Genomic DNA, 27,552 nt, shown 5'->3' on the forward strand with positions numbered 1-27,552 from the left:
AAGAGTTGACATTTTAACATGGTATTTGCAACAGACACATTGGATGCTTAATTAAACAGAACATTGCTTATTTTTAAAAGACTGAGAAAAAAACCCCAAACTGTCCTTGGCAAGTGAAATCTTTATAGTAGCAGAAGAGGTAAACCTAAAGGATGTGGCTCATTCTCTGTTTGGATGATGCAGACTTGCTCTAAGCAGTAAGCTTACTGTTTTCAGACAGCATTAGCAGCTTCAGCAAATATAACTGTGTCATCCTCCCTTAATACAGGGTGTTTGTCACTGCAAAGGGGAGATGATAAACAGTATATGAGATTTGATATCCACATGATGGCTTAAACAGATACTGATGGACAGATCTGCTGTTTGATGTTTTCTTCACTACCCTTGAAGATGCTGAGACATAGAGATGGCTGTGATTATCTTTTGTAAGACAGGAAATGCAATCTTTAGGGGTTTCTGGAAATAGGAAGGTCATGCAGTCTGGAACCTGTGAGCCTTTTCAATCTCTAAGTCATCAGGTATGACCTCATAAATTATGATGATACTGTGATTGTAGAGTTATTGCTTTTTCTAGTTCTTAGTCATTTAGAATATATTAATCAACGTAATGATTTATTATCAGATTTCCTTCGGATGTTTGAACAAGTAATATGTATAGTAACAGACACTAGCTAAACAATATGAATTTTAGAAATGTATATGTGTGTGTGTTTGAGTTTGCATTGACTTCAGTTTTTTGTTGGGGGAGGAAGTGGGGAGTAAGGAAAGAGATTCTTTGTATGTGATTAAAAGCAAGGTTTAGAGCTCTACGGATTTTTTTTCAGATTAAGTCTGAATACAGTCAAACTGCATCTTTTATTTTGAATGATAAAAATAGCATAAATTGTTCAAACTGATAAGGGTACATCATAGCTAGCTGCTTATAGATAGTGACATATTAAAAAAAATTTTATCTGGAATTTCTTAAGCATAAAAATAGATGTTGCTACCATTATAGTGTGCAACCACACAGCAATGCAAGTTTGATGGGTACAATCTTGTTTATCAGCCTGAGCTATAAGCTAATTTCCTGAAATTTATATTTCAATATCTGAACTGTTTTAAAGGCATTAGTTTTAGTCACTTCTTATCCATTGCAGTAATGATGCTCTTGGTCGTCTTAATGTAGATATCTGCTAAGGCAATGCTTTTAAGATGAAAGCAGACAATAAATCTGTTTGTTTGATCTTTTACATAGAAAGCTTGTGACATTTAAGCTTGTTTAAGGTTTTTTGACCCGTAGATACTCCTCATTTGCTTACTTTCATTTTCAAAATGAAAAGACTTGACTACATTATACATGTTAATTACAAAGAGGAGAGAATCATCACAGCAAAGAATTTGAATTTATATATCCATTTTATCCTAAAACTCTGGATTTATTTTAAACCATTTTTACCTATCAAATTGTAATGCATTTAACTTCGGTTTGTTATATGTATCCTCAGAGTTACATGCTTGAGTAAGAAACTGTGCCTGTGTTTGACATTCAGGTTTTGAAGGAAATATATTTTATTTTATTTTTTTATATTGCACATATTTCTGCCTCAATTTTAGAGGACAGATACTTGACCAGGGATTCCATATTAAATGAGCAAAAAGAGATAAAATATTGCAGCATTTCTCCACAGAAAGATAGTTTTGTCTTCATGATTCTGTAGCATGATAAGGATTTAATGCCTCATCAGGGTGAAAGGATACAGTAATAAAAATAAATATGTTTATCAAAAGGCTGAAGTGGAAGTCTGAAACAGTGATTTAATTCAGTTAAGGGGTCAGTTTCTCCTTTTTAATTAAAAACACGTTGAAAAAATTATACCTACTGATATTGGCTATAATTTATATGTTATTCAGGCTACTTAGCCAGCTTATATTCTTATTAGTAGGGAAGATTGCCATATTCTTAAGCTTGCTTAGTTTTGGAATGATTTGAATATACCTTTTAGTTGCTACAAAACCTGTTTAATCTGTTAGAATTTATTTCCAGTATTTGCATGTATTAGTCACCATGAGTACATTCTGTTTCTTGGCATTGCTTTGGGATTCCTCTAGGTATTGGTTTCACAGCGTTCTGCTATTTTTCACTGTATTTATGACCTTTCAAAAGAACCAAACCATAAAGATTTTAGTGACACTTAAATGAAGATCTCTCAATAATTTTGTAAGGTGGAAAAATTTACTCTCTTAGGATTGTCATTTCTTTACAAATTGGAGAGAAATTTCTCTCTGTTGCTGTGTCAGAATACATTACATTAAAAAGTAAAGATTGGTTAGAATGTTGCAGACATTTAAATGTAATATCAACCTTTTTTCCTGTGTAGCAAGATGGTTTTGACCTTTTGAATGGTGAAATTGATTATTTATCTGCCCAGTAACAATTGGTCATCTTCTTTTTACAATGGTTGCCTCTGTCTGTACTATTTTACACATGTATTTCATTATACTTCATAAAGGTTTCTAAAGGTAAGCTGTTTATAAGCAACTATTTGAGTAATTGTTCTATTTAGTAAGCATTATGTGAAAGCTGATCATTTGCATGATACTGTAATTGGTGTTGTGAGGAATATGGAAAAGAAAAAGTTGTTTTCTGCTTTTAAGGAGATTATGAGAAAATGTGCATAATAAGCTGTGCTCATATTTTGAGTTGACTTTTCAACCAGTTTTAACTTAATTTACAAACTGATGAATCCTAGGACGAGTTACATGTAACTTTTTCTTCTCATGTAGATTTCTTGGTATTAGAGAAATAAAAGGTTGAGTCAAACTGTATAATCGAGCATTTCATAATTATGACAACTGCATTAAATTCTTTTATAATGCATAATTTGTTGTACTAGGGCATTATATACTGTGAATCAATATAATAACTTTGTTGTATAAGCCATAATTGCCAATTTATTTTGAGAGTGAAGGTGGATGTAGGCCATTGGCCGGAGGCAGAGCAGGGACCTCAAGAATCAGCTCAGAGCAGAGATGTGACCAATCTAGTCTTATTCCAGGTTAGACGTAGGTAATTATGTATTATGGAAGGGGGTTTTGTCTTCATAGGGATTGAACTTTGGAAATAAGACTATAGCAAGTTTGGAAGTGTTTGAGGCTGACTAGGTCATTTGGGGAGTCCTTTAGGGGAATAGCATTCACCTCAGGCTCTGAGACAGGGAGCAACTAACATGGAAATAAGCCTTAGCCAGCTGGCTGTTGGATATCCAGGCACTACACTCTTCTCTTTCATAGCAGCCTGCTGGCTGAAAGCAGCCAGGAGGTGGGTAGAGTCAACGCAAAACCCTTGTCTCCCCAGAATCCTAGTCTGTTGCATGCTGCCCAATAGTGCCTCCAAAGTGCATGTTTTCTTGTAGTAAATCAAGAGGAAACTGGTTTTCAAAAGCTGGCTGCAGTAAGAGGTATACAGTATAGTGGTTAAGTGTCTGGACTGCCGCATTCAAGGGGTTCATATTAGCTATATCACTTATCAGATAGAAAGTCCTGGGCAAGTTATTTAAGCTTTCTGGGTATCAGGTTCCTCATTTGTAATATGTGGATAATAATTGTGCCTACGTCAAAAAGTGGTTGTGAAGATCAAATGAGTTAATGTATATAAAGTATTTGTAAGAGTACCTGGTATATACCAAGCACATTAGTGTCAACATTATTTGTTGATGGACATTGTTAGACACATTCTAAGACCTAGGATGGGCTATTGGCAGGTGTTTGTAATGGTAATCATATAGTTTAGTTTTGTTCCCTCTCCCTCATTCTCCTTATCAACTAAGAAATTCAGTCAAAAACATATGGCACACTGAAATAAAGATGGGTATAAAAATGCAAAGAAAAAACTTGCTACATCCAATTAAAGTCTAATATTTACTGACTATTGGAATTGTGACTTGATGAAAAATTCTGTGTTTAAAGTTTTGCATCTGCTTAGTAGGCTGATTTAAACTTCTATTAGGATTCCATGTGTATAGATCCTTTGCTTCCGAATGTTATACCAGCTACTTCATTCATGACAGAAAGGTTACTGGGCCTTTGGGCAAATTTAACAGTAATGTCAGGTCTTTTTTATTTATAATTGAAGATTAAAGTTAAGGAGTAAAACTCAAGTTTTAAATAAAATGATAAAGACAAGATACATAGCTTAGATTTAATGATCTATTTTTTTAATCGTTAGAAACATTCAGGACAAAAAACTTCGCTGAAAGTTAAACACAACTTGTTTTAATAATTTTATTTATTAATTAATATTTTTATTCTCAATGAAAGACTAAAGTGAAATATATTCATAACACAATAATGTATGTGAATAGAACAATTCAAGTTCGTATTTGAGAGAATATAATATTTTGCATCACTGGTGATTATTTAATGTAAAAACATCTATTTGCTTAAAAATTGTCAAGCTCCTAAATACGAGGAGTAATCTGACATCTGGATGAAATATAAATGCTTAAGCGTTACATTTTGTGACATCTTTGCATTTTAGTTCTCTTGAGCAGTTTTCTCCTTGTGCAGCTGATTCTCAAAAGTTGGCATGGGGTCAATCAAATCTCAGCATAGTGCAATTTGTTAAAACAACATATGAGCAAACATACAAAACCCTACATTGTTCTAGCAAGCACAGTACAGGCTAAGGATATAAAGACCAATAGGTCCTTGCCTTCAGGAAGTTGCAGGTGGTAAGTCATAACCACTAAAAGCAAGTAACTATAATAGAATGTGAAAGGTAGTGAGTGCTATTGAGATTCAAAAGGGATGTGAAAGTAGCATAAATTTTCTGCTGTGAGTTCAGCGGGCACAATATTTCAAGCTGAGTGGGAAGAGGAGAGAAGAGGCTAGATGGGGAGTTAAGGAAGTATGGAAAAGCTAGCATTGAGGTAGACTTTGAAAGCTGGCCTGGACAGGGGAAAGATCATTTCGGGTAGAGGAAACAATGTGAGCAAAGGCAAGGAGGCAGAAAGCAAATAATATGTTTGACTGGTAAGGAATAATAGTTCATTCTGGCTATAGTCTAGTGGGGTAGTTCAGACTATCATAGGAAAGGTTTGTTGGGACCAGATAGTGTAGAGTCTTCAATGTTAGATTATGATTTCTAACTGAGAACATTTCTGTGCTGATCTCCTTATTCTTGGGAGAAAATAAAATCAAAACAAAAGAGCAGTACCTATATTTTGCAGTCATTTTCAGAGCTCTAACCCTCTTGAGACTTTGAAAATGAAAATTAAATTCCTGAGTAGATTTACTAGTTAGTTGACAAGGTAGGGGGTAGAAGCAAAATGAAGGATTTTAATAAAATTCTCTATCAAAATTGCACGTGAGAGCATTTCTCAGTCTATCCACAACCACTCAAAAGTCCCAGATTTCAGATCCTAGGAGACCTCCTGCTTGTCCCTGATGTAAACTCTATTTTATTGGTAGGTAATCTGATTTAGCTTTGCCTTTGTTTTTGACATTTCCTAGACCAAGGACAATCTAGAGGGATCATTTTAATACAATGAATACGCATGCCACTGTGGTGAATATTTGGATAATAAGAACTTTGTCTTAGGGAAAATTGGAAATAGAAATTGCTATTTATAATCATGGAAGTCGCAAAGTTATTTTAGCTTTGCTCTTTGTTCATTTAGAAATGAGAAAATAAATTGTCATTGCTAATACTTTTAATATCACCTTTAAATCTTCTCCTTTGTGTACTGGAAGCATTTCAGTATTGCCTGGGGTTAGGAAAAAAGCTGGGTAACATCCAAGAGCAGACTTCTATTAGATATGACAGCTGGGATGTGACTTTTGTTATCCAACCCAGGAAGATGATAATAGTGCATGGGAATTGTGAAAACATTCTAATTGAGTACTCTCATTTAGTATATCATCGATATAAAGTATGTCGGAAGTAAAACTCATGGAATTCCACAAGTGTGAGTAGAAATGAAGCCAGACACAGTTGCTCTTCTGGCTCTATATTTAGGGCAATAGCAGACCCATATAGTTGAGAATACTCTGTTTCTTCCTGTAGAAGTCTGCAGTATTTGAAAACTCTCTTTTCTGTAAGTTCTTGTGAGGTTGCTCTTATTAATCCTTGTGACTCTACGTTGTCTTGGAAGGTGCCATACATATGGTAGGGGCCCAACAAATTTTCAGCACTTATTTTAGAATCATAGATCTATTTCTGGAAGAAACCTTGAAAGCCATTGGGCTTTGGGTTGCTTTAAGACTTTTAAACATTTTTTTTCTCAAAAAGCAGCTAAAAGACATTTAGTGAAGTGATCTTTTGCCCCACCCCACACCTTTTGTTTTATTTTATTTTATTTTTATTCTTTTTAGATTGGCAACTGAGTTAACAACTCTTGCCAATCTTCTTCTTCTTTTTTTTCCCTTTTCTTCTTCTTTTTCCCAAAGCTCCCCAGTACATAGTTGTAGGTCCTTCTTGTGCTATGTGAGATGCTGCCTAAGCATGACTTGATGAGCAGTGCCATGTTCGCGCCCAGGATCCCAGCCAGTGAAACCCTGGGCCGCCGAAGCCGAGTGCATGAACTTAACCACTTGGCCAAGGGGCCGGCACCCCTCCCCTTTTAAAAAATAATACGGGAATATAAATAAGAATAAGTTAAAAAGATTGAATATTCCTTTATCAAACTCCTCTTTTTAAAAGGCAACGGACCCTGGTTTCTTTTTCTTTTTTTTTTTTTTTTTGAGGAAGATTAGCTCTGAACTAACTAGTGCCAATCCTCCTCTTTTTGCTGAGGAAGACTGGCCCTGAGTTAACATCCATGCCCATCTTCCTCTACTTTATACGTGGGATGCCTACCACAGCATGGTGTGCCAAGCCGTGCCATGTCAGCACCTGGGATCCGAACTGGCGAACTTCAGGCCGCCAAGAAGTGGAAAGTGCGCCCTTAACCGCTGCACCACCAGGCCAGCCCAAAACCCTGGTTTCAATGAAGTACCTTGCAAAATGTGCTGCATATAAATGTATACCATTTATACCTATCCATTTCTTTTCCTTTTTTTTCAAATTTAATTCAATCTCATAAGAATTTGTTGAGTCTATTATATTGTTTGGAGGGAGGTAGTATAGCACAATAGTTAAGAGCTAGAGTTTTAGAGTTGGACTCCCTTGTTAGGCTCCCGTATCTTCCATTTTACTGCTGTGTTGATTTTAGGAACGTTATGTAATCTCTCTTTTCCTCATTATTGTCATCTGTAAAATGGGGATGCTAAAATACTAATCTCTAGAGTTGTAATGAGAATCAATTAAATTAATGAATTAATACAAGTAAGGTATTTGAAACAGTGCCATATAGTATATTCTAAATGCCAAATTGAGACAAAAGACATCAAGGTAAACTGAAAGTGCTGTGGAAGACTTCATTGACGAGGTGTGACTTGACTTTCATTTTGTTCCTTCTTTCTGGTTTCTCTTCCATTACAAAAAATATACGTAAATTTATTAGTGCAGTTCCTGCCATAGGTGCTCAATAAATTATAGTTATTATTATTATCATAATCTTTCTGATAGTTTTTTCTCAGTCTCTTCTAATTAATGCAATGTACTGTTTGAAAACCATGAATCTAATCTATACTCGTGACTTAAATTACCCACCAATGATTCTTAATTGTGACTATGCATCAAAATCGAATGTTTACCTTTTTTTTTGAGGAAGATTTGCCCTGAGCTAACATCTGTGCCTGTCTTCCTCTATTATATACTTGGGATGTTGCCACAGCATGGCTTGATGAGCGGTGTGTACGTCCACTCCCGGGATCTGAACCTGCAAACCCTGGGCTGCTGAAGTGGAAGGTGCAAAATTAACTACTACACCCCCAGGCCAGCCCCATGTTTAGCTTTTTAAAAACATTGATGCCCCAAGTATCTTAGAGGTACTAAATGGAGCCTCTGGAGGTACTAAAAGCCTGTTGAGATAGAACCCAGGAATCTATATTTACAGAAAGCTTCCCAAGTGAATCTGATGGGCAACCAAAATTGAGAACTTCTGCTTTACATAGGGATGAATTCCAAAATCTATAGCTCAAATCTGTATCTTAACCACTGTCTAGTGTTCCAGACATTGCATCTTGTTAGACACCTCTGCTCATTATCTTATAAATGTCTCAAACTTGCTATGTCCCAAAATAAACTTCTTATTTACTCTTCAAAACCTCTGTGTCTTTCCTAGCATGATGACCTGATAATCATTTTCAATTTTTTTTATCCCAAACTTAGATCCAATTATCACCAAGTTATATAAATTTCTTTATCCTAAGGAGTCTAAATTTTACCCTTCTTTCCATTCCCCATTGTATTGACTTCCTGTGAGTACACCTTAATTTTTCACCTGGACTTTTGTAATCATTTCTTAATTGGTATTTTTCTTCCCATCCGCTATCCCCAAAGCAACCTACTCACCACTCAGCTGCCACAGTACTCTTTCTAAAATGTAAACCAGGAACAGGCATATTTGCCTACTTGAACTCATTCCAAGGTTGTCCATTACCTTTAAATAAGATAATTTTCTGAGTTCCCATGAGTGAGAACATACAGTATTTGTCTTGTTCTGTCTGACTCATTTCACTTAGCTTAAGCCCTCAAGGTCCATCCACGTTGTCACAAATGGTAGGATTTCTTTCTTTCTCATGGCTGAATAATATTCCCTTGTGTTTGTTTTATTTTCGTCCATTGACAGACACTTGAGTTGTTTCCATGTCTTGGATATTGTGAATAATGTGGCAGTGAACATGAGAGTGCAGATGTCTCTTTGAGATAGTGATTTTATTTCCTTTGGATATATACCCAGAAGTGGTATTGCTGGATCATATGGTAGTTTTATTTTAATTTTTTGAGGAATGAGGAAGTGACATTTAAACTTAACTATCTTTAGTCAAACTTAATCTAAATTTTACTAGTCAGAGAGAGACAGGCTTTCTCAAATCTTTTAAAATGCTGTTCTCTGTGCCTATAATGCCTTTGGCCCCTCATTTCTCTTTGTTTTTGCCTGGCTAACTCTTTCTTATGCCTCCAGATTTATTTAGATTAAGCATGGCCTCCTTTTGAAACATTCCCTTATCCCTTCAGAGTGAATTAGGTGTCTTTTCCTTATGTTCTTCCGATTCTTACCTTAACTGAAGCACAATACATGCTGTATTGTAGTCTTTGATTTTCCTGTCTTGACTATGAACTGTTTAAAGGCAAAGGCAGTGTCTTTTATTTCTTTAAAGCCAGCACTAATACAATGCCTGGCACATGGTAACTACTTAATACATTTTTGTTGAATAAAAAAATGGAGAATGAGTATGAAATATTCATGTAAAAATATGGCCTAGGTCACTTTGGATACCATGAAGAATTCATATTAGCTGAGGTGTATAAGTAGGGTTGGACCAGACTCTGAACTGTTTTAGAGCTAAATTAAGGAATTTTATTCTATTTATTCATTTATTTCTTTATTAATTAATTTATTTTTTTGGTGAAGAAGATTGGCCCTGAGCTAACATCTGTTGCCAATCTTCTTCTTTTTGCTTGAGAAAGATTGTCGCTGAGCTCACATCTGTGCCAGTCTTCCTCTATTTTGTATGTGGGATGCCACCACAGCATGGCTTGATGAGCAGTGTGTAGGTCCACACCTGGGATCTGAACCTGGGAACCCTGGGTCATCAAAGCAGAGCACATGAACCCAACCACTATGCCACTGGGCCTGCCCCAAGGAATTTTAGATTTTTAAGCTTACCTAATATACCTTTGCAGTGTAGCATATTGATTAAGAGCATTAACATGCCTTCAAGCCCGGTCTCCACCTCATAGTAGCTGAGGGTTACTGGGAAAGTTTCTTAGCCTCTTTAAGTCTCAGAATACTCATGTTTTTTGAAGATTTTTAATGAGTAAATGTGTGTGAAGTTCTAGCACTGTGCCTGGCACATTGTAAGCCTTACAATGAATATTAGTTCTTATTACTGCAATTATACGCAACACTCAGAAAAATCAGACTAACAGTTTCAGAATGTAGAGTTAGAGTTGTCCAATGATTGGCTGTTCAGATGGCAATCAGAAAACCAAAATTTTAGTTCTAGTTCTAGCTCTACTATTGGCTTATTGTAAAGTTCGAATGTATCTTAATTTCCTCATACAAAAAATTACAGTGAAAGTAGTAGTGCTAATGAGTTCCTCATCAAGATGTTGTAATCATTTGAGCTATCTTAAAAAAAAACTATCAAGTTAAAAAGAATGGGAATTTATTTCCTTTGAAGTCACTGATACCACCATGCTTTTGTACAGCTATGCCATTTGCCTAGAATGCTCTTCTTCTTATTTACCTTGGTAATCCCATTTGCCCTTTAAGACTCAGTGAAGCATCAGTTAGTGGGATTGGGTGGTTATTTATATATCCCTTAGAATACTAAACCTACTTCTGGTATGACATTCACCACGTATAACATTTGAAAAGATACATGTATATTTTCCCTCTTAGAATGTGAAATCCTAGAAGGGAAGTGTGTCTTTTAATTTAGTACCCCCACTGCCTAGTACAGATTCTGACACATGTTAAGATTAGTAAATATTGACTCAATAAATAGATTATGTTATAGAAATTTAAGAGTGCTGAAGTATGCTTTAGAGCAACAAAAGAACTGGAGATTAGAAAAATGTGTTGACAATTATAGTGGACTATAATAACAACAGAATAAATATTAGTAATAAAATAGTAGTAATAAGAATATATTACTCTGGTTGATATGCTGTGAAAATATACTACAGTTAAAGATGAAATAAAATCAGGAGACATTAGTTAAAACTATCAGGTAGAATACAAACAGCTATTTTTCCTTTCTCCCAAAATCCTATTAAAAAGACAATTAAGGGTATTTTTTAACCTTTTTTCTCTACCAAAACTAAAGGAAGGTGTGAAGAATAGGAGAGGAAAAAGACAGTGATAAAATTTTCTGAGCAAAAAGCAGAGGAAAATGTCAAGTGACTTGGCTGAGAAAACGGAATTGTAAACTGGCAGTGGCAAAAGCTGAGAACGAACCCAATTTATACTGGAGGATCCTGAAAGGCATCAGGTATCTCTGAAAGAGAAAATCAAGCTACTAAAGTAACGAGGACTGTGTTAAAATTCAATCACATTTCCGGATCCTCTTCCTCCTTCACTTCAGCCAATCAGGCAAATATCCTACCTTTACTCCAGCAGTAGACTGGAGTTTTAGTCTCTGGAGAGGGTTGAACAGAATCTCTTTGGACTGAGTAAACCAGCTATGGTTGAAGTCAGAAAGCACCATATTAAAAACAGCCCGATTCAGTGAGAATGCTGTGGTCCCAACTTTCTTCCTCCATTTTGCTCCCATAAAGCTGGCAGCCAGACCTTCATCCACCAGACAGGATACTGGAGGATCCAACTGGAATCTAACAAGCTCAAAAGGAACTTACTGGACATATTGACATCAGAGTTCTCCAAAGAAACTGTCAAACCAAATTACTTTACAGTATGCTCAAAGTTGACAAGCCCTATCCACATAGTCAGGATTTCTGGTTAGTTTTTTAGTTTCATATTCTTACGTATGAGTACTTGACCAAAATCATGTGACTTCTGAGGGAACCTTCTAACACAGAAGAGGCCAACTATTTTTTGGATTTGACATCAAATCAAAGGCAACAGAAGAGAAAATAAACAAATGGGGCTACATCAACTAAAAGCTTCTGCACAGCAGAGGAAACCATCACCAAAATGAAAAAGCAACCTACTGAATGGGGGAAAATATTTGCAAATCATATATCTGATACAGGGTTAATATACAAAATACATAAAGAGCTCCTATAACTCAATAGCAAGAACTCAAACAACCCAATTAAAAAATGGGCAGAGGCTCTGAACAGACGTTTTTCCAAAGAAGATATACAGATGGCCAACAGACATGAAAAGATACTCAACATCACTAATTATCAGGGAAATGCAAATTGAATCACACTGAGATATCACCTCACACATGTTAGAATGGCTATTATCAAAGTGTTGGCGAAGTTGTGGAGAAAAGGGAACCCTTGTGCACTCTTGGCAGGACCGTAAATCAGTGCAGTCCCTATGGAAAACAGTATAGAGGTTCCTCGAAAAATTAAAAATAGAACTACTATATGATCCAGCAATTCCTTTTCTGGGTATTTATCTGAAGAAAACCAAAACACTAACTCGAAAAGGTATATGCACCACCTTGTTCACTGTAGCATAGCCAAGATATGGAAAAAACATAAGTGTTTATCAACAGATGAATGGATAAAGAAAATGTGATACACACACACACACACACACACACACACACACACAGAGGAATATTATTCAGCCATAAAAAAGAATGAAATCTTGCCATTTGCAACAATATAGGTTGACTTTGAGGACATTATGGTAAGTGAAAGAAGTCAAACAGAGAAAGACATATAATCTCACTTAATATGTGGAAACTAAACAGAAAAACAAACAAAAGACCAAGTTCATAGATAGGGAGAACAAAGAATAGATTGGTGGTTGCCAGGGGTGGGGGGTGGAAGAAATGAATGAAGAGAATCAAAAGATACAAATTTCTAGTTATAAAATAAATGTCACAGGATGTAATGTGTAGAATGGCGATATAGTTAATAATACTGTACTGCATATTTGAAAGTTACTAAAGAGTAGATCTTAAAAGTTCTCATCACAAGAAAAGGAAATTCTGCAACTAAGTGTACTGACAAATGTTAACTAGACTTATTGTAGTGATCATTTTGCAATATATACCAGTATCGAATCATTATGTTGTATACTTGAACTATTGGGAGCAAAGAGCATAATGGGAAAAGAAAACTTTGCAAATTCTATTATTAATAATTTTAGAGAGATAAGATCAGATATTTCACCCATTAAACAAAATGATGGTGCTATTATACAGGAATATTGAGAGAACAAATAAGAGTTCTTGGAAATTAAAAATATGATAGCAGAAATGAAAAACTAAACAGAAAATATGAAACATAAAGATGAAATAATCTTTAAGAAAATTGAGAGGAAAGTAGAAAACAGGACAGAAAGAATACGAAAGTTAGAAGACACAAGGTCTGATATCTGAGATAGTTCTAGAAAGAGAGAACAGGAAAAAAGAGAGGAGAAGAAATAGTTCAAAATAACTTTTAAATACTATGAAACGAGGACATGTGTTTCAAGATTTAAAGGGCACACCAAGTCCTCAGCATAATAAATAAGAGTAGTCACACTGAGGAACATCATCATAAAATTTCCGAGACTGAGATTAAAGAGATCCCCAAAGCTTTCAGAAAGAGAATCAACAAATGTCTGTTAAGAATGACAAAGAAAAATAGAGAGAAGACAGAAATTACCAATATTAGGGATGAAAGAGGGAATGTTATTATAAACCCTTCAGACATTTTAAGGTTGATAAGAGAATACTAGGAAAAACTCTGCGTGGGTAAATTTGTCAACTTAGAAGAAATGGATCAATTCTATGAAAATAACATATTACCAAAACTCACCCAGAATGAAATAGATCAACTAAATAATCCTATAACATTTAAATAAATTGAATTTATAGTTAGAAACATTTCAAAGGTAGAAATAATACAGGCTCAGATGTTTTCACTGGAGAATTCTACAAAAAAATTAAGGAAGAAGTGATAATTTCTTCCAGAAAACAGAAGTGGGAGGAACACTTTCCAACACATTTTATGAAGGCACAATTACCATACTGCCAAAATCATACAAAGGCAGAACAAGAAAAGAAAATGTACAGACCAATATCTCTCATGAACATAGATGCAGATATCCTCAACAAAACATTATCAAATTGAGCCCATCAATTTATAAAAAGAATACTACATCATGACCAAATGGATTTTATCCTGAAAGTGCAAGGCTGGTTTAATATTTTCAAACCAATCAAAGTAATCCACAACATTAACAGTTCAAATAAGGTAAACCACACGATCATTTCATTGATGCAGAAAAAGCATTTGACAAAATTCCACATTCATCCTGCAAAAAAAACCTTGCAGAAAACTAGGAAGAGAAGGAAACTTCTTCAACCTGAAAGGGCATCACTCAAAACCTGCAGTTAACATGATACTTAATTGTGAGAGACTGAATGCTCTACCCTTAAGATGAGGAACGGAGCAAAGATGTGAAGTCTCACCACTTCTATTCAATGTTGTACTACAAGACCTAGCAAATGCAAGAGGCGTGAAAAGAAAGAAAACCATACAGACTGAAAAAGAAGAAATAAAACTGTCCCTATGCACAGACATGATTGTTTATTTAGAAAATCCCAAAAACTCTAATCAACAAACAAAACTCATAAAACTAATTACTTTGGCAAGGTTTCTGGAAACAAACTCAACACATAGATATCAACACGCAAAACAGCGTGGTTAAAAAGGGATAGTATAAAGGAGTTTCTTGGAAAAATGGAACTATTCTGTATTTTGATTGTGGTAGTGGCTCCAGGATCTAAATATGTGATTAAACTCAAAGAACTATACCCCCAATTTTTATTTTTTTATTTTTATTTTGTGTGTGTATGTGCGGAAGACTGGCCCTGAGCTAAACAATTTCTTTAAAATTATTAAATTGTAGAACACTTCATAATCTTTACTTACGTGGTGCAAAATATGTGAGTCACACAAAGATCTTTGTTGTGCAGGTGAACCCTCACTTTCCAGCTTCATTTTTATACTTTCAGTGGGTACCTTGTGCTCTAATAATCATATCAAACAATTGGAATTTCCTAATTAACACTAACTTTTTCCTATGCCTTTGTGTGTGCTCATCTCCCTGCCTCATTTCCCATCCTCCTCACTGTTTCAAAAACCTTATTCTTCAAAACTTAGCCTGGCTCAGCTTCTCTCTGAAGATTTACTGAAGCAAGAAACATGAGTTTTTGAATTAAACAGATCAAAGTCGAAATCCTGTTTCTGCACTTTACTAGTTCTATAGTTTTGGGAAAATTAGTTAATTATGAAGCCTCAGTTTCCCATTTGTGAAGTGGGGATAATATGCTGTAGAGTCTAGTGAGATGACGTTTGAAAAGCACCTAACATTGTCCATGGCTGTTATTGTTAGTAACCGTCTTAGTCTGTTTGGGCAACTGAAGGCTGATTATTTGCCTAAAATGAGAAAAGCTTATCTTCAACGTCATATTAATTCTTTTCTTGATATGGTGTGTGTTTTCCAAACTTAGACTGTTTGCTTTCACGAACTTCAGAAGGTGGAGGAATCTGAAGTAGAGAAGAAATGGAAGCTGTGTTGTGTGATTAATTGAGATTTTGGCTTAATCTTTTAGGATCTGAGTTTTCTCACCTTTAAAATAAGGATCATAGATTAGATGATTTTAAGGAGTCCTCTCAGCAGCCATATGCGAAGTCCAATATTCTAATATTTCTATTTTTAAAATTTTAAGCCATTATCATTCTCTCTTTTTTCACATACTAACAAATAGCTATCGGTGGCATATACCTGTTTTTCTCATTCTATTTTCTCTCATAATGTTGATCCTGTCTTTTAAACATTTTTAACCTGTTTTTCTCACAGGTCCAATATCTTCATCCCTTCTCATTTTTAAATCTCTGCTCTTGTGTAGCTATTTCTGCATCAAAGTCTATCTTCTTTAGCCTGTTGTCTTAACTTCTTCCTTTAAGATTTCTTTATTTCATTAGAAAAGTATGTTCTACCATTCAATTGCATTTTACACGAGTACTTTTAAATACGTAGTCAGTTGTATCCAGTGTTTGATGCAGTAGGAACCAAAGATAGTAATTTATTTATCCTCTATATGCTTCTGTTAAATTTTCTAACATGTAATCTTTATAAATACAGCTATTGAAAAATTATTTGTATTAGTGAGAAATTAGATAAAAATCTAAGTGGCCAATACTACGGGAAGCATTAAGCAAACTATATAAGATCCAACTGGATGAAATATTATGTAACAATTAGAAAGTATAATTTTGAGAAGTATAAATATAAAAATGTTTGTTTTCTCCCTAGTCAGGATAGACTAAGGTATGCTGCAGCAATAACTCCAAAATCTCAGTGGCTTAATAGAATGAACATTTATTTCTTGTTCATACTGCATTTCTAGAGTGGGTCAGGGCTGAAATTGGGAAATTCTGTTCCACACAGTCGCTCAGGAATTCAAACTGACAGCGGCTCGATGATTTTATAGCTGCACCACCTGGACACCTGATTTTGGTCACTGCACTTGGGAAGAGAGGAGTCCGGAGCAAAGCCATTCTTCTGTACTTTGGCCCTGATGTGACACACGATATTACTTTTGCTTAGAACCTTTTGGTCAACACTAGTTACTGCAAGAGTCTGGGAAACGTATAATACTCTTCTTGTAGTCCAGGAAAAGATAGAGGACCACATGATATTGTAAGCACTAGTAATAACCACACTTTAAGATTAAAAGAATCAAAATACATAACTATGTTCACATATATTCTTATTGACATGGATTAGAGGAAAATATAGGAAATTCTAAGGTTTCAGAAAGAGGGCTTGAATGTCATTTAATGTTTTCTATATAAAATTTCTGTTATTGTTAATGTTATATATGCAACATGTAAAAATTGGGAGAAAAATGGCTAAGTTTTTGAGAAAATGAGGCAGTATGTGACACAGTAGAAAGAAACGTGAATTTTAAATTCGTATAACATTTGATTCCCATCCTAATCCTGCCTAATGTTAGTTGAGCAAATTATACTCGTGAACAAATCGTTTAGCCTTTCTTAACTGAGCTTTAAATTCCTCATCCTTGAAGTGGAGATAAATATGTCTACTTTCTAGAACTGTTGAGAGGATTATATAAGATAAAGTATATTTACTTGACTAACACTAATATAGAACTCCTAGGTACTGTTCTAAACACATTAACAACATGTAACTCATTTAATGTTCATAATAACCATATGAAGTAAATAAAATAATTCCCATTTTGCATATGAGGAAATTGAGGCACAAAGAGTTTGCTCAAAGTCGCAGGGCTAAGTAAGTAGTAAGTGTCTGAACTGGATATGAACCCAAGTAAGTAGTAAGTGTCTGAACTGGATATGAACCCAAGCGGTCTGGTTTCACAGATTTTCTTAGCCACCACTCTGCTTCCTCTCATAGACCTTAGCTCTGTGCCTATTGATAGTATGAATTTAAAAAATGAGAGCTATTTATAGCTGTGATGCAAAGTATAAATTAGTTTTGTCTGTTTCAGTTAAATATAAGTAGAGAAGCAGATTAATTACATATATTTCTAATAATTGGAGCTTGGTTCTTCAAAGAAGTAGAAGAAATCCTCACATCTCAATTATACACAAATTTAATTTAAATAATAGATAGTCTTTGGGCTTGTGCAGGGACTAAATAATTGAGGAAATTTAAGAAGTTATGCATCAGGAGAGTTATATATGTTTTTATTCATCCCTTTCTTTTTTCTCATTTCCCATTTCAAATCCAATTCCATTTTTTTCCATGTTTAGGGTAGTCTTTATTTTATTTTTCTTTATCCCTTGGATTTTGAGACAATTAGAAAATTTAAGAGCACAGTTTTTTTTTGTTTGTTTGGTTTTATTCTTTTTTAGATTTAAAGGGGAAAGTAAATACAATGGCCCTTCTCCACTCACTCTCCCACATTTTTGGCATTTGTGCAATTCGGAAAATCGTTGGCGTAAAGTTGGTATTAAATGCAATAGTCAATTTTTTAGTAAATTGCTTGGCTACTCAGATTTCTACTACTTTATCAGTAATATGATAAAACATCAGTAATAAGCAATCATTAAAGTTAAAGAAAAAAATCACTGAACTTGTTGCTTACTTTACTTTTTAAATTAATATTTAAACACTACAGTTTTCATACCTCATGTGTATACCTGAAATGTCTCTTTTCACTACTTGTTTACTCATCATTGAAGTTCATCTTCTAATGTTTTATTTTTCTTCCTCCTCAATACCGTTTTAGTTATTTAAAAACATTTTGGAATTTTCCTACTTATTTAATCAATAATGTCTTATAAATATTATTTTATTATTTGCCCTAACTGGTTTGATTTGTTGGTTTTAGTTATATCAGGAAAATTCTTTCTATCTTCAGTTTGCAAATTATTGAATGTTCAAATCCAATTCACCTATAACTCATACAGACACTATGGGTTTATTTCAGTTTAAATAATTTATATAATTGACTGCTGTGTATGTAGGCCAACTCAGAGCTGTCCTAATTTGTGATGAGAAGGCTAAATACTTGGACAGTACTCTAATTTTCTAGATTCTTACAAAGTTGCAAAGAAGAAACCTTTATTCCTGATGGAAAAGGTAGAAATCACTAAATTTATTTTAAAATATTTTTGCAAACTTCTGTCCCCTTTCTGTAATTGATACTTATGTCTCCTACAAGTTTAAATTGTATTAGTAAAAATATCAAGATTTTGAGTGGAGATATTAGTAAAAAATCAAGATTTTGAATGGAGAACGGTATTGATATACGGGGGGATTATAAATGTTATTATCTTAGACTAAAGCACAGATGGATCCTTGAATACAGGCAAAGAATGACCCTTACACTGAAGTAGAAAAAAACTTAATATAAGAAAAATTTAAGTATTGTACAACTAGAAAAGATCTTAGGGATCATGAAGTTGATTTGTAAACTCATCTTATTTTTATTTTACTTATATTTGTTTATATCCTCTGTTTCTTGGCTCAGCATTCCTTCTGCATCTCAGACATCCTTTGTGGGATCTTTTTATTTCTTCCTGAAGTACATACTTAGAAATTCATTTAGGAAGGATGGCTTGGTGATAAATGCTCTCAGTTTCTGTTTGGCAAAAATGTCTTCCTTGAGTGATAGCTTTGCTGGGTATATACTTCTAACAATTGTTTTTCCTTAGTATCCTGAAGATGTTTTACTGTTTCCTGGCTTCTATTTTTATTTTATCATTCCTTTATACGTAATCTTTTTTTTCCTTGCTGCTTTAAAATATGTCATTCTGTAGTTTCACATGATATGTGTGGGTGTGAATTATCTTTTAATTATCCTGTTTGTGACTCACTGTGATTCTTGAATCCAAGGATTCATCTCTACTATCAATTGCAGAAATTTTTCACCTGTTATTTTCAAACAGTACTTCTCCCTTGTTCTCTCTATTCTCAGCTTCTATAACTTCAATTACGTATATGTTAGACTTTCTCTTATTATCTTCCATTTTTTAAATGATCTGTTTCATACTTTTCATGTCCTTGTTGTTCTGTGCTACATTCTGTGCAATTTTTCCAGATCTTGTTCTCAGTTTCCTAATTCTTATATCTTCTGTCTAGTCTACTGTTTCACCCATCTATAGAGTGTTTAATTTAAAAAATAATCTCTCCCTCTCTCTCTATTTTTTCTAATTCCTAGAAGTTCTACTTTTTCACATCAAGATTTTTTATCTTGTCTAAGATTTGAGGAGAATTTTTCCCCAGCCATTTGGATTGTAAGGAGAGTCAAATGAGTAGCTTGACAGTTTAGCATCAAGTCAATCTTGCTCCAGCTTCCAGGCTTCCACTAATGTCTTTCACCCTTATTCAAAAAGCTAGGTTTTTGTCTTGATACTTATGACCAAACTACCACTTTGTCCCCTTGTCTGCCTGGCCAGGATATATTGATCTTTTAAAAATCAGGTCATGTGTCTCTTTTAATGGAGTCTTTACTGAGTTTTTTGGAGAAAAATAATAATCTTTATAGTTGAGTGTTACCTGTATGAATTTCTTTCACAATACCATTGTGTGTTGTACTTAACATGAATTCTATAAGCTTGTTGAGAGAAGGAACCATGTCTTATTGATTTTTGTGGTTCCAATACTGCAAATAATAATATAAATAGCAATAATAATAATTGGCATTTATTGAGAACTTAGTACATGCCTGGGAATTTTGAGAACTTACACGTCTTAGTCAGTCACTCAAGACACAGAGAGATTACATAAAATGCCAAAGTCACACAGCTAGGGATTAATTGAAACAGGGCTTGAATCCGGGTGGTACATGGCCCCCTAGAGAAACTTTCAGCGTCTATCCAACACTGCCTTTCTGTTGACCTCCTAAATGGAGCATCAGCAGGAGAGCGATAGGTCATACTGGCAAGAACTTGGACTTGAGCACCAAACAAGCTCATGGGGATGTGGCAGATGCTTAGTGAAGGACACAGTGGGACAAATCAAGGAAAACCGACAAGACAGATGGAGCCTTGTATGGCATTTATGAGAAAGCAGCGTGAAGACAGTAAAGACAGCCTGAGGCATGTAAGGAAATCTAGCAGTAGTTAATACCATTGTCTGGGTACACAATTGGGTTCGTGGGCAGAACTGAGGCTTTAGAAGGACTCTTAAGAACCAGGTAGGAATCAAGTCTGGAGTTCAAAACAAACAGACAAATCTGGAAGATCAGGTAGGGAAACAAGGTGATAACTCAATCACGCAGGTATCACTACTGTTTAAAATACTTTTGGCTAATTAAAACTGTTTTTAACTTCTCACGTTTTAAACCATCAGATGTTGGACCCACTAGGAGAGATAGTATTCTTTAGTCACTGTGGCAGTAATAAGTACAATACTGTTTGTTGTGATGAAATTAATTCTGAGCCAGAAATAGCCTAGCCTTGGAAGACTTTCACTCCTGAACCTGACTCTGGACTATTTCATTTCAACAGATGAACTTCCCAGACCTAACTGTGTAGTCTCTCAAGTGGTCTTTAATGTTTGCATGGGCGGAGTTTTCCAAGTAAATGAATAAGAAAAATCTTGAAATTTTTACAGAACGATTTAGTTTATGCGTTCTTAGCCCTGTTCCTTTGACAGAGGATTTTCCTCTCCAATTCTTATTCTCAGTTCTATTTTTTTCTTATATGTGTAAAGATGCAATAACACATTTACTTTACATAAGTAAATGAAACCTAATTGCCGCCTCCCCGATTAGATACTTTAGAAAGGAAGTTGACTGCTTCTTTAATAAAAATACATAGAGAAGGAGAAAGAGTGATTTACTGGGCTATTTTAGAATAAATATGTTTCATATAATTTAATTAAAACAGTATATAAGATAGATTTAGTTCATATTACCATGAGATGGTATAGTCTATATTTTAGAGTAGATACTAGATTTTAAATACCTAATTTCAAAGTATATGCTAGTAAAATTAGATGGGTTCATTTATTTTATGAAAATATGATATGATAAGTGAAATTTAAAGTTAAGCTTCACTTGTGCTTAGATTCCAGTTCAGCTAGTATTTATTGAACTCTTTTGTGTTAATCTCTGAGCTGATGCTTTCACATATATTATCCTATTTAATACAGCATAATACAATTAGAGATTAAACAGTTTACCTTTTTATATTTGTGTCATACTTTAGCTTACATGGTAATGAAAGAAATTAAATGCCCCCAGAGTAAATACAGATGCATATGTTGAAAATTAACATTGGATCTAAATGTTAATGTTCAATTTTCTTTATATCATAATTTAAGAAAACCAAGACGTTAAAATTTTGCATCTGTTATTTAATGAAACAATTGCAACACATTATTAAAGAAGAGTATGAAAATAATATGATATGTGAGATGTTGCAAGTTTGGAAAATACATGTTTTAATGTTAGTGAAGAGAGTAAAATCAACCTTAGTTTTCTGTGAAGACTTTTAACATTAATGAGGATTGACAAGTTTTGAGCCTATGGAAATAATAAACACTTAGAAAACTAGCTCTCTGGTCATGTTTATAAAACATATGTGTCTATATATTTCTATTACTCCTTAAAACAACTAGAAAACGTTTCATTCATATTAACCAAGAGAGACCTTGTACACTGAATTGAAGGGTCACTTCTGCATGGAGCTTCGTGAGTAAAAATATACACATACATTCCTTGAGTTATGGGGAATATTCTTTGCAAGTCTTAAATATTTATATTTGATTGCTCTTCACTCCCTTTCACATATCCAGAAGTTTATTCTATACCTTCTTTTTCATGTCTTTCAGAAACTAATCGTTCTTGAGTTAATCATGCTATTGAGAGTTCTTTGATGAACTCTCTTCCCTACCATTTTTTTCTCTTCTCTTCATTCAACAGTATTTTAAAAAATATTTATTTTGTATATTTTAGGTTTATTTTTATTTCCCCCATTCCAATGTGGTTTATTTTCATTTTTTAATTTTTTTGGTGAGGAAGATTGTCCCTGACCTAACATCTGTGCCAATCTCCCTCTATTTTGTATGTGGGACACCACCACAGCGTGGCTTGATGAGTGGTGTATAGGTCCACGCCTGGCGATCCGAATCTGTGAACCTTGGGCCACCAATGCAGAGCGTGTGAACTTAACCACTACACCACTGGACTGGCCCCTCAGCAATATTTTTATGATAGATATTTCTTAGTCAAAGTCATGTGTGTAGGTTCCCATTTGAATTATATGCCCATCTCCAAAAAATTTGATGTCATGGATTTTTAGTCATTAAAACAAATGTGACACATATGTGTGGATTAGGGTCGCAGCAGGAAACAGATGGTCACTCTACAAAGATGACAGAAAGAGCTTAATGAAGGGACTATTTTAAAAATGTAGGCAAGATAAAGGGATATCAATTAGCTTTAGTGAAATCCCAGGAAACTGCAACAGTCAGAAACTGTCACTCCTCCTAGGCCTAAAGGATCAAGGTGTAGGAACAGTTAATGCAAAGTGGCAAGACCTATAGCCCTAGAAGAGTCACATGACAAGAGCTCTGATCTTTGATAGAGAACACAGCCATTCCCAAACTACGACCCAACAGGGCCCATGTCTCCTACTTTCTGGTCCTCTGTCATTATCTCTCATTGGCTGAACTCAGTTGGACGCTAGAAGACAAAGGAATGTGGTGATGCAGACCACAAAGACAGAACATGGTGGAGAAGAGTGGAAAGTGGATCTGTAAGGGCTAGTGGAGAATATACAACACATGATACTATTCTAATACCTAATAAAAAAGACATTAAAAGTGGTTGCTTTTTAAAAAATTTATATGATAAATAGTTCTAGGGAAGAAAGAATTCTAAATTGGAAATGAACTGTTTTCTCCTCTATTAATCTATTCTCAAATGATATGAGAATTATCAAAAAGACATGAAAAAGTTTGAATTTTCCTACTTATGGAAATAGTGTTAGATTTTGGTTTGTATAACTAGAAAAGTTTATTTCACTGAAGTCTGTATTCAAGAGTTATGATAAATGAAAAAAATACGTTATTTACATATTCATAGAGAGCTTAATTGTATTTATAAACAATTCTAGAAGAAATTGTTGATATTTTTATTTGAGTATTTTAACACTTACATGTGCTGGCCCATATTAGTTGCTCTTTCATAAAAGAGTATATTGGTTCAAGGTCACTTCAAACATGAGAACTGAGCTAGAAAGCTCTTTTTTCTGCTATTTCTTTTTAATAAGTTTAGTAAAATAAAACAACAAAACTCTTCCTTTCAAAAACTTTTTTTGGAGGTAGATATACTCCCAATTTACATTTATATACATTTGTATCCAAAACACAAATGTCTAAATGTTTAGAAGTAATCAAATTGTAGAAAACCATAGAATGCATTTGGGTTATGCCAATTGCATGGAGTTTCCCTTTAAAATAACTGAATACAAATCAGTTTAGTCATATGCAGGGGTTAACTAGAGAGGATCATAGATAATAGTATTTTTTCGTTCCTTCCTGGAAAGGCATGGGAGATATGTGCTTCAGTGGAACTAGGAAGAGCAAACCATTACTCTCCTGGTGGAAGGAAGAACAAACCCATTTTTTAGCCTGAAGTAAATTTAATGGATAGTGACTAGCATTTTAAATGAAATAGAATACCCTAGAACAGAAAATATTAGAATGCATTGCTTATAGTAAGGGTAAATTTTGGTTTGTGAAACTTTTGTTTTGATTACATATATATGAATATGTGACTTCTTGGGATATAGAATATATTTCTTACTATGGGTCATATCCCCCCAAATTTTAAAACATTGTCCTTTGCTATTTAATGGAATCAATCATTTTATGAATGTTTACTCAATGAGGTGGCAAGGGTAAATTGTATTGGGAGGCAATGTAGTATATTTATATGTTTTCTCCCTACACAGTGATAAAATTTGTTCCTAAATGGTAATTAAGGCACATTAATGTATAGAATAAAATGTATAATAAAAACCTTACCAGTCTATTTGGAATTACCACATAGACTGGCACCTAGTCCCATATGTCCCTCTGCATTCCCTTCATCACATCCCGTGTTTACTTGCTCTTGGTAATAAGGAGGAAGGGAAATACTCCATTAAAAAGTCTTCAAAAATATTGAAATGATCTTTTGAACTATAATCAAAGTAGAGGAATTTCAGTATGTGTATTAGTATTAATTTTTATCTCGGGCATTTTCAGATTGAGAGATCATACATTTGATGTCTTTATGGAATATCCAGAGAGTATTTAAAGAGGATAATGTATATGAAACCTGAAAATTGGTCACTTACATTGAATCACATTTGCATTCTAGCTTCTAGTTCTTTTTTCTTTCAAAGCAACGTTCAAACTAGGTCACTTCTGTTTGCAACTTGTATAGTAATTAAATAATCAACTATTTCCTATTTAAATTCCGCTTCTACTTCTGCTGCAAAATTTTGTTTTATCTCAATATCTTAACATTAGCTATTCAATACAATTATCTTTTGTTTATGGACAGTATACATGCTTTTTAAAAATAAGCAGATAAGCCATTTTATATAAGTTGAAAATTGATTCAGGTCCTTGAAATCAAAATTAAATATTATATAGGAGAATACAGCTTATATTCTATATAAAGTTTTCCATTTTGCATTTGTTTTGAAAGACTACCATTGTGAGATATAGTGGAATAGTGCTCCTTCTGGCCTTTGAACATGGATGCATGACTTAGCCTTGGGCATTCCTCCTAACAACACCCCTGAGGGCAGAGATACATTCCAATGTGACACATATTTGAATGTATTTGCATACAGGATAGATTTGACTTGTAAATGTATCAAGAACAGACTCTAAATAGGCTGAAACTTGGATTTTTTTGGTTTAGGGAAATTATATAAATCCCATCTTTAGTTTTTTCTATTGTTATTATTGCTCAAACCAACAGATTTTTAAAACTGCCCAACAGAAGAGCAATGAACTCTGAATCCTGTATTCACTTTCATTTTTTTCTCTCATTCATAGTGTAGATTTCTTTAACTCTGATTTCAAACACTTTGCCCTGACCTGACTCAGCACATGTTCTCAGAAAGACACAGGACTACAGACTATAAAACATGTCCTTCTTCTGTATGTTTTGCTGCATGTGAAGCACATGACAGCCAGTCTTTCTAGGTTGAAGTATGTCTCTAATCCTGCAGTTGAAATTACTGATTTTTAAAACATGGAGACTAAATCTTTATCGTGATTATGTTCAGGAATTAAAAAGCTTTCAAAGAAGACACAAATCTTTTACTTTTTTAAAGTCTTATACTAGAATAGGCTTAGAAATAGATCTTGGAAGACTCATTCATCTTTAGTCTACCTTCCCATTTCTCCTTTTGTGCTCAGTGTTCACTTTTAAGGCAATTTTTATGTATGTGTTAACAATCAGATAAAAGTTGGAAATAATTTGTATTTCCCTTCATTCAGTATTTTGTGTTTTGTCTATTTCTGCATAGTAAATGGATTATACTCACCCCTTCCCCCATTGTCTTATTGAGTACCAAATCAGTCAGTGTATTGTTTTGAGCATGTAGGATGTCCAGAAGACAACGTCTGCCCAGCCATTCCAAATAGGTAAAAAAGTGTATGTGTATATATATATAGCAGTTTATGTATATATATACAAACTGAATGAAGGTTTAATGCACATGATTGTAATTTATAGTTTAGTTTGAATAAAATGCATTATACTGAAGCAAAGTAATTAGAGTTGTAGTTTACCTAATAATTGTTACTAATTGCTATCAGGAGATTAGATCCCCCCCCGCCCCATTTTTAATGGAGTGGAATTATTTCACCCTGCCATAGCATTAGTGGTGTTAATGCTAATGATTTTCATATTTTCCTTGTGTAGTTCAAAATGTTATCTTGTTAACAAGAATTCTCTATCAGAGATAAGAATGCGTGTTACTAAATTGACAGGATAACTGTTTGTTTTCTGTTTTTCCTCTCACCAACAAATGATGCCAACTGGAATGTTTGACTGCCTTCCATTTCATGGAAAATCAAATGACATTCCTCCACTGAATAAGTGGTCAAATTAATTTTAGTCTCCTCCTTTTTAAACTAACACTTGATAATCATATAGAATAATCATGTACAAATAGGTTGAAGTGGCTGAATTAAACCCCTAAACTATTAGATCCTATTAAAGTTTAGTTTCTGAAATTAAGAGAATAAATGTGCTATCATGTCATCTTCTTTCTTCCCATTCTACAGAGAAACGATGAAGAGGCAGTTGTGGATAGAGGTGGAACTCGTTCTATTCTCAAAACACACTTTGAGAAAGAAGATTTAGAAGGTAAGACATTTTTTCCTCTGGGATAGCTGTTGGTATGCTTTTCTAAAGCATTTCAAAGAGAAATACAAAATTTGTCACGATGTGGAGAATTGCAGAAGCTGATATTAGAGTAATGATGGTGGTGATGGGTGGTGGAAATGATTGTTTTGGTGCAGTCCAGAATGCCAAAGGGCAGGCCTAAGCAATGAGAAGTGGTCATTCATCCAACAGACATCTATTGAACCTCTGCTATATTCCAGGCACTGTGTTGTGTGCCAGTCTTTCAATAACCCTTGCTTCAAGGAATTATTATTGATTGGGGAATGCAAAGAAAAAAATTATAACAGACCAGCATCTTAGGTACTATGTGAGAGAGGAGACTAGACAGGAGGGGCATCTAAGCCAGCCTATATTGTCAGAGTAGGATGTCACTGGAAGAGAGTTAAAGATAATTGGTGTTCTAGTTCTACTCAGATATATATGAGAGAGAGGTGGAGGCACCATTTGTCTGTGTTCTCTTCAATAGGAAGAAGGTCAGATAATTCAACAGGGAGGTAGTATGGTCTAGTAGTTAAGTGCACAGGCTCTCAAACCAAACTGTACTGAGTTCAAATACCAGTTCTGCCCCTTATTTGCTACAGAAACTTCAGCCAGTTAGTTAACTTCTCTGCACCTCAGTTTTCTCAACTGTTAAAATAAGTATAATAATTGAATATATTTCCTAAAGATTTTATGAAAATGAAGGGAAAAATACTTAGAATAGTAGCTGGCATAAGAATTACAAAAGTATTGACAATTATTATTACACCAAAGTTTAATGTACACACACTACTAGTTCATTTTTATTTTATTTATTTATTATTTATTTGTTTATTTTTTGGTGAGGAAGATTGGCCCTGAGCTAGCATCTCTGTTGCCAATCTTCCTCTTTTTGTTTGAGGAAGATTGTCACTGAGCTAACATCTGTGC

General features: G+C 34.3%; 1 protein-coding gene across 1 annotated transcript in view; it reads left to right on the forward strand.

The window, feature by feature from the left end:
* Nucleotides 1–437: 437 nt before the first annotated feature.
* SLC4A10 (solute carrier family 4 member 10) overlaps nt 438–27,552 on the forward strand; it is a 197,261-nt gene continuing 170,146 nt past the window's right edge. The window contains exons 1-2 of the mRNA XM_046658900.1: nt 438–518; nt 26,523–26,604. Of these exons, the coding sequence (XP_046514856.1) occupies nt 438–518; nt 26,523–26,604 (163 nt within the window). The remainder of the gene's footprint in view (nt 519–26,522; nt 26,605–27,552) is intronic.

Source organism: Equus quagga, chromosome 4 (assembly GCF_021613505.1).
Source record: "Equus quagga isolate Etosha38 chromosome 4, UCLA_HA_Equagga_1.0, whole genome shotgun sequence".
NCBI lineage: Eukaryota > Metazoa > Chordata > Mammalia > Perissodactyla > Equidae > Equus > Equus quagga.